This window comes from Vombatus ursinus, unplaced genomic scaffold (genome assembly GCF_900497805.2).
Source record: "Vombatus ursinus unplaced genomic scaffold, bare-nosed wombat genome assembly UNPS02014772.1, whole genome shotgun sequence".
Classification (NCBI taxonomy): Eukaryota; Metazoa; Chordata; class Mammalia; order Diprotodontia; family Vombatidae; genus Vombatus; species Vombatus ursinus.
In genome coordinates, this window is record NW_020954550.1 from 35,552,059 (window position 1) to 35,565,586 (window position 13,528).

At 32.7% G+C, this 13,528-nt stretch overlaps 1 protein-coding gene across 5 annotated transcripts in view; it reads left to right on the top strand.

Moving 5' to 3' along the window:
* RICTOR (RPTOR independent companion of MTOR complex 2) overlaps nucleotides 1–13,528 on the top strand; it is a 130,556-nt gene that overhangs the window by 53,883 nt on the left and 63,145 nt on the right. For all 5 annotated transcript variants that reach the window (XM_027863345.1, XM_027863346.1, XM_027863348.1 and 2 more), the window contains exons 4-7: nucleotides 5,798–5,862; nucleotides 6,204–6,335; nucleotides 7,245–7,308; nucleotides 11,334–11,460. In XM_027863345.1, the coding sequence (XP_027719146.1) occupies nucleotides 5,798–5,862; nucleotides 6,204–6,335; nucleotides 7,245–7,308; nucleotides 11,334–11,460 (388 nt within the window). The remainder of the gene's footprint in view (nucleotides 1–5,797; nucleotides 5,863–6,203; nucleotides 6,336–7,244; nucleotides 7,309–11,333; nucleotides 11,461–13,528) is intronic.

Consider the following 13,528-nt stretch of genomic DNA (forward strand, 5'->3'; position numbering starts at 1 on the left):
CAGTTTGGACATTTTTGTGCAGGCACGCGCGCGCGCGTGTGTGTGTTTGTGTGTGTTTAAAGACCAGAATGCAAGAGGATTCTAGTGCAACATGTGGAAAGAGGGGGAAACATTTAGCTAGAGCTTGAGAGTTCAGGGGCCAAATGTTCCTGTTTTCCTCACCACCCACTATACACTTAAGACACTATACACTTTCCTTCTACCCCCACTATACACTTTAAAGAGTTTGAAGAATTTTGGACTAGTAGAAGTCAGATTAAAAACTATTTCTTGTTGTTGCTTTTTTAACTTGAAATTTTTTTTTTCTTAGTCCTCTTTTGCCTTGTATTTTAGAAAGAGCCAGGTGAAGCAATTGACTTGGTGCATATTTATTGGGAATAGGGCTGCCACAATTTATACTGTGCCCTTTATAAATGAACTGTTTAAAGTACTTAAATATCTCTTGATGTTTAGCAACCCACTTGAGAAACAGATTTAAATTGAGTATCAAGACCGAGGGACTAAGTTGGTCTTTGGGTTGATTAGCTGAAAGATGTTATTGGAAGGATCTTAGACAATAAGGAATGATTTGGTGATAATAAATTTAGTATGTTATTACAGAAATGGGATACTTTTTTTCTTTTGGATGAGGCAATCAGAGTTAAGTGACTTGTCCAGGTTCACACAGCTAGTAAGTGTCAAGTATCTGGGGCCGAATTTGAACTCGGGTCCTCCAGACTCCAAGGCTGGAGCTCTATCCACTGTGACACCTAGCTGAGAATGGGATACTTTTAAATGAGCAACTTCATGTAGGGGATTTCTATATTTTAAAAATAATTCTGAAACTAAGATTTTTTTTTAGCTAATTTTTTCACATATTAATATAAACAAGTAGTAAGAATGACAAATGGAGAAAATCTCCACTTTTTAAATATGATCCCCTTGCTTTAGTACTGTGTATAAATTTAGTTAATGGAGTTAACATACTTGATCCTTACAGTTAAAATACAGTGAATTATATCTTAACAAGGTTTCTTTTAAGGTACAGGCAGAAGGATCTAATGATATAATCCTGTAACCATGTGAGTGTCACACACCCATGACTGTCTCCTGACATCATTTTGGTATATAAAGTAATGTGTAACTGTTGGTTGAAACAGTCTTTCATATTCTACTAAAGTATCTTAAATTCTATGTAACATTGAACAATTGTTTAATTCTTAAAAACTTTTCACCTGTTAACATATTGAAAAACTATTTTCTTTGAAGTCTTTCAAACATTTCATTTTTATTTTAAAAGCATCCAAAAGAATCTTATTTTGAAATAATTTTTATATTAAAAACTCATGCTACAAAAGAAAATTAACATAAAATTAAGATAGTGCTGATACTAGAACCTCTATTTTAAAGAGTTACACTTGTCTGTTTAAAAAATTTGTTTGACAGATCTTAGGTATTGCAAGGTAATTCTTATTACCTGGAAACTGTTAAAAATAATAGATTTAACATTGTCAGAAAATAATCTTTACAGATCACAAAATCCAAGTTCTGTATAAATGTGTCATTTTAGCCATTTTATTTAAGGAACAGATTCATACAGATTGACTATTTGTTATAAAAAAAAAATCAGTTCTGTTCTGCTGATTACCTGAAACAGAATCTATACTTAAACTATCAAGAACTATGAATCTATTATTGAATCTCTTAGCTTAATTTCTTATATATAGTAGTAAAAAGATTATATAGCATATTAATTTAAGATAAAATATCTTAGATTTATAACCACATGTTTTATAGTTAAAATCATTGTTTGCCATTTGAGTTTATTAAATAATTGATCTAGCCTCCTTTTTATTACTTAAAAAGTTTAAATTTAAAAAGATAGTGCCTATTTCAGTGAGGTGAAATGTGAATGATTAATGGTATGTTTTGAGGAGACTTCATGTGATACTGCCTTGATTTGATGAATGAAATAGTGGGGTATAGCTAACTCAATAAGCTTAAGACTCAGAGCTCAAAAGAGTTTTTTTTTTTTTTTGAGATGAGCCCTCTACTCCACAAACTAATTGAAAAATATTCCTTTGAACTAAAAGTCATACTTCTGCCTCTTACTTCAAGTTTGTATTTTTTTTTTCTCTGTCATATTTGTGCATAGCAAGTTTTAGTTTTCCTGGCAACTTAGGTGATTTGTTAATAATTTCAACCTGGTCCTTGACAAATATTAAAAGAAATCACTTGATAATATCAACTAACTGGTGTAAATAGTAAATATTAAAGTTTATACATATGTCCCACCTATTGTACTTGAATAATAGATTAGAACATTTAGTTGGTTTGTTTTTTCTTTAGATTTTGAGTGGTACCACTTAGAAACTTTTCCTAATACTGTAGTACATTACCACCAGGTGGCAGTAGGCAACCAATATATTGAAATACATATTACAACCTTAAGTTTTCTGTACCTAACACTTTCATAAATGTAGCAAATGGCAAACAGCAAAATAGATCCTTCTTATGCTTTTAAAATCAAATACACAGGCAGAATTTGGTACTACTCACTAACTTAATTTTTAGGAACTTAATTCAGAAAGTGTTATTTCAATTTCCCCGACCCCCACCAAAAAAATGTAATTTTGCTTCACTGCTGACAGTTTTAAAGCTTTTCTTTTTAAGTGAGAGATTGTCCTTTTATATGCTTGATTTCTGTTAATGACAGGAAGGCTTTTTTTGTACCAGGCAAACGAAATAAGAGAAAAAAGATAATAGTTTTCCTACCCCAAATATATAAAACTCCATGAATTTAGAGTCTCTTCACTTAGAGAAGGTAACTTTCATTTTTGCATCTAAAGTTTTACCATTTTTTTCTTTTGACAAATTTGCCTCTTCTCAGCTGTTTTCGTTTTAAGCTAGAGCTCGGTGTAACTGTTTAATGTGTATGTATTGATTTTCTAATCAGCTCATATTTAACAGTTTCAGCACACTACAGCTTTAGATGGGATACCTTATAGGAAAAAAAAAAAGACTAGTATCTCTTGTGCACGACATAACATTTGAACAGATTTGAAAGATATTTTAAGAGATTTAAAGTGATTTTATGACATAGGGAAACCATTGCATCCCAACCTATTTGTATGCCTCACTCCAGAAAAGTGTCTTGCCTCAAGGTTGCTGATCATGTGCAGCAATCTTTGTGCTTCTCTCAGGAAATATGCAGTCTGTCTTCTGGAGGAATCTTTGCTGTTCATCTTCCCCTACTATATATTTTTGTAAATAATCAGTTGTTGTAGTGGAAGGTGAGGTAATAAAGCATAGGATATAATCCCTTGATTAAAAAACAGCATTCAGTTTTATTTTGGTGTCAAAAACATTTTTAAATGAATAATTCTGTTATTGTCAAAACATGGTCACTGAAGTTATTGTAGATGGATTTTTTTTTTGTGAATGTACTTAGTTTTGAAAGTATATTTCCAAATTCAATAGTTTCTTATTAAGTTTGCAAGTTTTAGGATAAAAAAAATCATTTGTCAGGTGTCTAAGTAGCATGTGAGGCTCTATAGGTGCATAGATTTTTTTGTAGTTCATTTCTAGATTTTGTTTGTTTTCTTAAGCATTATGAAAGATTCAAATATTGCTTCCTCAGATTATCAACCTGATATTTTTATTCCTGTGAAGGGGGAGAGAATTAGAGAAGCATACTACTTCAGTTGATGTGGACAACTCCGTAACCTCTTTTCATGTTTAGGTTTATGAGATAGCAAAATTACACTAAGCTGTAGTTTATTGAGTATTAATAATAACAAAAATGTATAAAAGCAGAATTTTTTTTAACATGGTACTATGCAAGGAAAATAATTATGACCCTGGGGTATTGTAAGATTCTCAACTGTCTTCTGAATTACTTAAGATTAAAATTCAACTGACTTTGTTTAATGTGTCTTGTGCTTTGTTATGTTCTTATTCTTTGAAAACTTGTGATATAATTTCCATGTAACCAGGACCTTTTATATTCCACGAAAGTTCTAGAAAAATTACAGTTTTTTAACTTACTCATTATTATTAATCCTGTGTAGCTACACTGTGGTCCTCCAGATAAAAATGTTGCTACCATTTTTTGTTGTTCTTTAGTGGGAAGAAAAATATCCCCAAAGAGGAGGTAGGTGTAAAGAAGAGGAAAAAAAGGTAGCAGAAAAAATTTTATACCACTGTACTCCACTGAGTGTACATGAGTGTATTCCACTTATTCATTTCTATCATTTAGCCACCGAGTTTTGCTGATAAATGTTGCTACTCCAATATAGAACATAATCTCTTAGGATCTCTAATTTCATTTATTCATCATGAAGTTTAAGAATTCTATATGATTGATTGTGGGTCATGATTCCCACATTTACGAGAGAGTAGGTAGTGTCTACTAAAAAATATGGGATATATTGACCTTGTGAAACATCTAAACTTTACTTATAAAGTTAGAGAATAATTATAACATAATTTCTAAAACTTTCCCCATGATGAAAATCTGATGTCATTTCATGAACTCTTTTCTGATGTCAAGCAATATATATTGTCATAACTATCAGCTCAATTAAATTTCATTATGTCAAGAAGGACATTTCTTTTTCACCAAGTAGGCTTTATCTGGAAAGAAATTTATGAAGGAAAATTCTACAAACCATAAAATTAAATTGTGCTTCTGGTTTCCTCAGCCATTTAAATGCACCTTATCTATTTATCCGCTTGGCATAAACTATATTATGCTTCATAAGATTACATTTGATTCTTCATTATCATGAAAGACCAGGGCCTTTCTACTCTGAACCTAGTGCCCCTATCCCCTTTTATTTTGCCCCTAAATAATAAATAGGTCTTCAGATCCTTCAGAAATGATAGTAAACTTGTAGTCCCTCATAGCTTTTGTTGATGACATATATACACTAAAGCATTTTCTTATTTTGCTATAGGTTGTAGTTGTGCCCGTTGTTGGATTATCTAGTATTGAAACTGTTTATGAACTCAGAGAAATAAGTCAGTTGCTCAGAATATTCATTAAATGAATGGATTTTTCATTCTAAATCTATTGCATTAAGGCACAAGTAGCAATTGAAGAAACTTCTGTGCTTACATAAGATAGTCATTGTTGAAAGAATACAAGTTCTTTGAGGTCAGGGACTTCTTGTATTTTGTCTTTTTATTCCTAATGCCTCACACGTAGTAGGTACTTAAAAACAATTCTTATTTAATCAAACTCTGAAAAATTCAGTGTAAATTAAAACTTAGATGTTTTTTGGAGTGATGGGAGTTTTAGTTATGGGAAACATGAGGTTTCATTTGTAAGGTCAATGTTTTCCCAAAATTTTATGAAGGAAAAATGTTAGTTATATTAAAATGCATTGCTTCTCTAAACTATTAAAGCTAGAAACCATTCAGAATCTGAAAGTTTTGATGTATTTAAATTTAAACCAAATGAATTTTACTATATTTTATGGATTTATCCTGAATGTTGATAAATCTTATTTTTATTTTGTGTATTTTAATATGTGTGTCTATGTGTGTCTCAGTGTCTGTGTGTATTTTCATAGAGAGTTGAAAAAGCAATGGAATTGTAGTTAGAAGACTTGGGTTCAAATAGCTTTCTTACAGATAGTTGTATGTCTCTTAAAAAGTGACATAAGTTCCCTGAGCCTCAACTTAATCGTCTTTGAAAAGGGGTGTAATATTTATACTACCTGTCCTATTGGGTTGTTTCAGGGAGAGTATAGTGTAAAGATTAAAATGCTGTATGAATGTGACCTGCTATTTAAGGGATTTTTTTTCTTGACAGCTTCTTTGTAATATTGGCCACAGTGAAGAAAAGCTAGGTTTTAATTATGAGCATATCATAATATGGTAAGTACCTTTTGTCTTTCCTGAATTATAATTAGACATTTAAAAATCTATGCTTTTTTAAAGTACTGACAGTGTAGTAATACTTAACATATATTAAGATACTTAATTAAAAATAGTTGTAAAAAATTAATAATTTTATTTTATACATTATGATGATGTATAAAATTTAGTGATATTTTATGGTTACGTATAAAAGCCAAGCATCTAATCTAATATTTGAAACACATTTGGGGTTTTGAAATTTGAAAAATTCTTTACTAGATTATTCAGAGTATCAACTATGGTATTTTAGGTATTCTAAATATAGACAGCAATGCTTATTTTTGTTTTGTTTTCATCAGTTTGCGATTAGCTTTATTGAATGAAGCAAAAGAAGTACGAGCAGCAGGATTACGAGCCCTTCGGTATCTCATCCGAGACTCAAGTATTCTGCAGAAGGTGCTAAAGTTGAAAGTGGATTATTTAATAGCTAGGTAATTTTTCTATGGTTACTTCTTTTGCTTATATTTTCTTTAGTAGAAGAAATTGTATGTAAAGAAACTTTTAAATTTGGTATATATTTTTAGAAGAATTATTTCTTGGTTCTGGGAATCCATGGATTGCTCATTTGGAATAATAGAAAGCTATAAGTACATGTTCACTCACAACAAATATACTTATAGACTGTCATGTAAGAATGTTAATATATATAGTTTTCTTTTAGAATATTTAAATTTTGTAATCTTTACAAGTCAGCCATTTTTTTCCTCAAATAAAAAGCTTTAAAATGTATAAAAATAGGTTAGGTGAAATTGGGTGGAGGAGATAATTTTTTTAAGATTTTTCAAATTATATCAAAGTAGATATAATTAAAACTCTGCAGTTTGCATCACATAGGGTTTAGGCATTTCTAATGGCCAGAATTTATATACTCCTTTCTGTTAAACTTGGTCCACATTAATATTCAGAAGTAAACTACTTCAGGGAAATGAAGTGATTTTTTTGTTCTCCAGAATGTTTGAGAGTTAGCATTCAATGACCATGAAATTGGGCCAGGTTAGAAAAGTTTTTGTTAACACTTACCTGATTTCACTGCACAACTATTTTTGTTGACATGTATGTGATTCAGTGGTTCTGTGAATTCTATGCAATGGTGTTTGTCTCTTTCTTATTTTTTTCAGAAGAAAATAGATATTTCATTATGAGTATTTTTCATTAAGAAATATAAATATTAACCAATTAAACATTTAAAAAATATTCCTTGGTATGTAAAAGTTTAGTAACAAAAAATTATATCCTTTTCTTTTTAGTAAATACTATATTGACATTGTGTTTTATAGTGATCAGCTATCTGAAAATGCTGTCCAATCAGAATTTTACTTATTAATTAATATCTTGCATAGGTGCATTGACATACAACAGAGCAACGAGGTAGAGAGGACGCAGGCACTTCGATTAGTCAGAAAGGTATGCAAACTGTTTTGTTGCATTTTTTTTCTATCATAAAATATTTATTAAGCATTTACTATGTACTAGGCACTGTGCTAAACTTTGGGGATACATAGAAAAACAAAAGCAGTCCATATCATATCTTATATATTTCTTATATAAAACATAGAGCAGATGGGAGATTATTATTCCTCTCCATTTTTGATGAAGGTAGCAAGTATAATCACTGCTTCCTTATTTAAATGCTTATTAATTCTACAGTGCATTTTTAAGTAATAAATAAATTTCTTTAATATAATTTCTATTACTAAAACATTAATGAGATCATAAGTCTAAATCAGAAATTTATCTTTTAATCTATCTAAATTCATATCATTCCCTCTTTTTTTTGATACAGAATTTTTTAAAATAATGTTTTATTTTTTCCCTAGTCATGTGTAAAAACAATTTTTAACATTTGTTGTGGTTTTTTTTGTTTTTTTTTTTAAGTTTTGAGTTCCAAATTCTGTCCCTCTTTCCCTTTCCCCCCCCCAATGTGGTAGGCAATCTGATACATTATACATGTGCAGTTATATAAAACATTTCTACATTAGTCATTTTGTGGAAGAAAACTCGAACAAAACAAAAAAAAGAAAGAAGTGGAAAATAGTATGCTTCAGTCTATATTCAGGCTCCACCAATTTCTGTGTAGAGGGAGATAGCATTTTTCATCATGAATCCTTTGGGAATGTCTCGGATCATTGTGTTTTTGAGAACAGCCAAGTCATTCACAGTTGTTCATTGTACGATATTGCTGTTACTGTGTACAATGTTCTCCTGTTTCTTCTCACTTCACTCTGTATCAATTCATGTAAGTCTTTCCCAGGTTTTCTAAAATCATCCTGCTTGTCATTTCTTATAGCAGAATAATATTCCATTACAATTATATACCACAACTTATTCAGCCATTCCCCAATTGATGCTTATCCCCTCAGTTCTATTTCTTTGCCACTACAAAAAGCTGCTATAAATATTTTTGTACAAATAGGTTCTTTTCCCTTTTTTTGATCTCTTTGGGATACAGACCTAGTAGTGTTATCGCTGGATCAATAGGTATGCACAGTTTCATATATCCCTTTGGGTATAATTCCAAATTGCTCTCCAGAATAGTTGGATCAGTTCACAACTCCACCAAAAGTGAATTAGTGTTGGTACATTTTTAGTTCTACCTCTTTTGTTGAAGTAGTTTTTTCTGGTACTAGAATTAGACAGGAGGAGGCTACCCACTACATTGTTGGGATCGTAGTGCTGTGCCAACTTTTCCCCTCCTACCTTCTCCCTGTACTGATCGAATCATTATATTTTTATGACAGTGTAAAAATTGTACCTGTCATGCTGGAGAAGTGAATTAGAGCCAAGAGGGAATAGGAAACCACTGAAAGTTTTTTAATTGAGGCGTAACATGATCAAATCTATGCCCAAGGCAGATTATTTTGGCAGCTCTGTTTAGAATGCTTTGAAGAGGTGAGACTGAAAGTAGAGAGACCAAATACAAGGTTATAACAGGAGATGGAGAAGTGTGAAATATTTTGTAGCAGTAGAACAACTGACAGGATATTGTTGTTAAGAGAGCAGGAAGAATCAAGGATGATTCTAAGTTTTCAGCTATGGGTTACTAGGAAGATTGTGGTGCCTTTGACACTAAGAAAAAGTTTTGGAGGGAAGGGATTGGTTTAGGTGGGGAAAATAATGAGTTCCATTTTGGGCATGTTGAGTTTGAGGTCCATTTGTTCACACAAATAAGAGCAGAGAGAACAGACGGTAGGGGTAAGTCAGGGTTGAGAATTGTTAGAGCAAGAAGAACAGCTGTACAGGGGAGCAAAGACACAAGGTAAAGGGCAGTTACATTTGAATTGACCAATGGTAGGTACAGGATTATGGAGAGAGGAAAGTGAGGCGATACCAAGATTAAAAAAATCTAGAGAACAGATGGCCATGTTTTACAAGCAATTGATTACTATGGGCTAGAGTTGAAGAGAGAGATGAGGGATGAGGGCCGAATTTGAGGACCATCTATATTGGCACAGATGAGATCATTAAGGGAGAGAATGTAGAGAGAGAAGTGAAAGGGTTCAGGAGAGAGCCTTGAAGGAGCAGCAAAGGAGACTGCATTTTCAGACAGATATGATAAGAATACAGTGCCACTGAAGCCCGAAAGGAGAGCATATCTAGGAGTAGAGGAAGTTCAAGGGGTACAAGAAAGATGAAGACGGGGCAGCTAGGTGGCGCAGTGGATAGAGCACCAGCCCTGAAGTCTGGAGGACCTGAGTTCAAATCTAGCCTCAGACACTTATTAGCTGTGTGACCCTGGGCAAGTCGCTTAACCCCAATTGCCTAAAAACAAAAATAAAAATAAAAAAAAAAGAAAGATGAAGACTGAGAGTTATTAGATTTAGCATTTAAGAAGTCTTAGTTGACCTTTGTAGAACAGCATTTCAGCAGAGTGGCTTGGTGTGGTTGGAAGCCTGAGGAACTAGAAGCAGTAAAGAGTGGAGAACAGAGCTTTCTGTGAGTGTAGTGGTCAATCAGTAAACATTTATTAAGTGCATACAAGGTGCCAGGCACTGTGCTAAGCTCCAGGCAAAAGAGGCAAAAAAAGTCCTTCCTGTCAAGGAGCTTATAATCTAACGGTGGGGGGTGGAGGGGGATTGAGGAATATTTAGTAAGTTTCTCTGATGTGGAAGAGGAAGGGAATGGGGTAGGAATCTTAAGACATTAGAATAAAGATAGAGTGTGAGATAGAAAGTCATGAAGGACAAAGATTGATATGTGCGGCAGAAAGAGAAGCACAGAAGTTTTTTGAGCTGCTGCACTCTAATGTAACCAGGTTACATCAGCTCTGGTCTTATGTTGGTTTTTAGTCAGAGATCTATTTTAAGAAAATATTTTGGCAGTAATTTGTAAAATAGATTGCATGAGAACAAACTTTATCAGTATCCAGTTTGAAGACTACTGAAATAGTCCAGAAAAGAGATTTAAAAAAAAAACCAAAAAGCTTGAATTAAGGTCTTGGCAGTAGAAACATAGTAGGACATGGTTTTAAGAAATATGGAATAAGAATCAATACACCTTGGCACCTGATTGAATGTCAGTCCAACTAGGGAAGGAGGGGGATGTCAAAGCAAGGTTTCAAGCTTGGATAATAGTGAGGATGGTTGTCTCATTAACAAAAAATGGGGAAGCCAAGAGGGGATTGGGGATTTGGTTTGGGGTTGGCAGGAAGTACGTATTTATTCATGTTGTATTCAAGGTGAGAGGAAATGTCCAGCAGGTAGTAAATGTGGTTAAGAAAAAAATTATGTTGTATGCTGCCTGGTAGTTGAATTTGTGGAAAGAGACCAGTTAATAATGAGAAAAGGCAAAAATAAGAGGAGGCAGCTTTTAGTGGGTAAGAGGAAAAAGAGGAACCACCAGAACTGCCTGATTTGTATAACCTTGAGTAAGTTTACCTGCCCTGGCTTTGATTTCCTCATCTATTAAAAAATGAGAGTGTTAGATTAACTTGTCTCTAAGGAAACCTTAGCTGTAAGTCCTGTGAGCCTATGTTAAGGGAATTTTTTGCTGTATAACAATATACTCAGTATAATATTATAGTTACCCTTAAATGCTTAACCATGGAAAATATCTTACTGTAGCACATATATGAATAATATTTATATAAATAAACATTATATATGCATACATACTTAAGCCTAACATAGTGCCAGGCATATAGTAGGTACTTAAGAAATTCTTTTTGATACAAAGAGATGATATTTGAAGTAAAAAATCGAGACAGTTTCTGTGAGGAAAAGATTCTGTTCAGTTATATATTGTTAAAACATTCACTGGTTACCATTTTTATCCTTTTTTAAAGTCCATGTTTGAGACAGAGCAGGACATAAGCATATTCTTAATATGCACCTTTGAAGTATTGTACCAGGAACTGAATATATTATTTAAATCTTAAAATATATTAATAATGAAGGAATTAACTCCCTTTTCTGACTCCATCCTCTTTACAGATGATCACTGTGAATGCTTCCCTATTTCCCAGCTCTGTTGCCAACTCATTGATAGCTGTTGGAAATGATGGCCTTCAGGAAAGAGATAGAATGGTTCGGGCATGTATTGCCATTATCTGTGAACTAGGTAAGAGTTATATACAAACAGAATAAAAGTGTAATGCTTTTTAAAATGTTTTATATTTCTTACTCGTTTAAAAAAGTAAATTCTTTAGTCATTGCCGTAATATACATAAAAGAATGGTAAGAGCCTGTGATAGATGAAATGGAATAGTCACTCTTCAATAAATCAGTTATTCTTTGTGAAATATGATACTGATAAATATATCCAGACTCTATCTAATTTCAATATTAGATAAATTCTGTTGACTTGTAGTTTGATGATGAACACTCAGTTGGCCATTACATTAAAAGAATAAATTAATTATGCTTAATATACCCATAAATTGATAAAGTAGGAAACAGAAAATAATACTCCTTACAAAAGTAAGATTTAAAGAAACAGAAAAAATTGCTAGTACTTTCCATTGCCTTATGAAGGGTGACTATAAAGTAATGAAGATAGCTTATAGTATTACTAGTGGAAGCAAGAAAAAAAAATAATTATCTTGCAGGTACTTATGTTTGATTTGAAGTAATAGCATTTCAAAAATCCATTGGTTTTGAGCTGCCTGGTGGTGAAAGTCAACATAAAAATGAGTGCTAATTATTTAGAGCAAAGAATTAATGTAAAATTTTGTATGAAGTTAAAACTGTAAGACATTTAACATTTTTTTAAAAGCTTACTGGATGTAAGATAAAGATCAAGAGTTCCTGACTCACTCAAAATAATCAAAGAAGGTAGTGAAGATATCAGTAATAATGCCTGACTTGGTCATCAGTTAACCCACAGAATTAAATGAAAATGTTAAAAAAGCCCAAGAAAAGACTTATTCAAACTGAGGATTAAACTGTGAGAATGATAGCTGAAGAGTTAAATTTCAGTGAAGAAAGAGATTCACACTTACGTCAGGATACAAGGAAAATTTCTTGGAAGATTGTGCCATTCAATTTGGAAGATAACAAACACTGCAAGATTGAACACACTTTATCTTTTAAGGAAAATAACTCTTTTTGAAGGAAATTAATAACTGCTGATCAGATATCTCCCAGAAACAAAGGATCAAAATCTACTGGGGAAATCGCCAATTTTCCTGAGACCCAAGACTATCAACAAATTATAGCCATAAATGAAGAATTTAGTTTTTTGCATTGCTATATATTTCTTCCATTAGTATAGCCTTTCCATATGTTAGAAGTGTGTCCTATGATGCTATATCACAATCAGATATACTAAATGGAAATATTCATTCTGCCCACTTTCACAAATGGATGATTATGTTCTGTTAGGCTTATATCCAGAATCATTTGCCTTATTTATTTTTTATAGTTATTTCACTGTCAAGTAAGCTCCTGTAAACCTCAGCACCACTTTTTTTGAGCACTTCCTTTTTTGGTAGCCAGTCACTTGTGACTCAGTCTTAATATTTAAAGAAGGAGAGGAATGATGTACCACATTTTCTTATCATTGTAAGGAAAGTTTGGTGATCAAGTCACAGAAATAATTTTTAGAAATAAAGTTCAAAATATTAACTCTCTTACCCAGTAGGAATTATTTGCCGTTGATCACTTTTTTTTTAAATTATGGTAATTTTTATTTATTTTTTTGTTTTCGACATTTACTTCCAGAAGATTTTGAGTTCCAAATTTTCACCCCATCTCGCCTCTTCCCCCACCCCAAGATGGCATGCATCCTGAATACCCCTTCCCCTAGTCTGCCTTCCCTTCTATCTCTCCCCCCCCCTTCTCTTATCCCCTTCCCCTTCAATTTTCCTGTAGGGCAGGATGGATTTCTGTACCCCATTTCCTGTATTTCTTATTTCCCAGTTGCGTGTGAAAACATTTTTTTTAAACATGTGTTTTTAAAACTTTGGGTTCCAAATTTTCTCCCCATTGATCACTTTTTAAGAGGTAATGTCATCTCAGGCAGAAGACCGACGTATTTAGGTTTTAGTCCTGGTTATTGTTACTAAACTAGCTGTATCACCTGGGGCAAGTTGTAACTTCTCAGTCCAGGTTTCCTCAATAAAAAAAAAGGTAGATTATACCATCCTGCCTCCATCACAGAGTTCTTGTGAAGATAAAATGAGATAAGG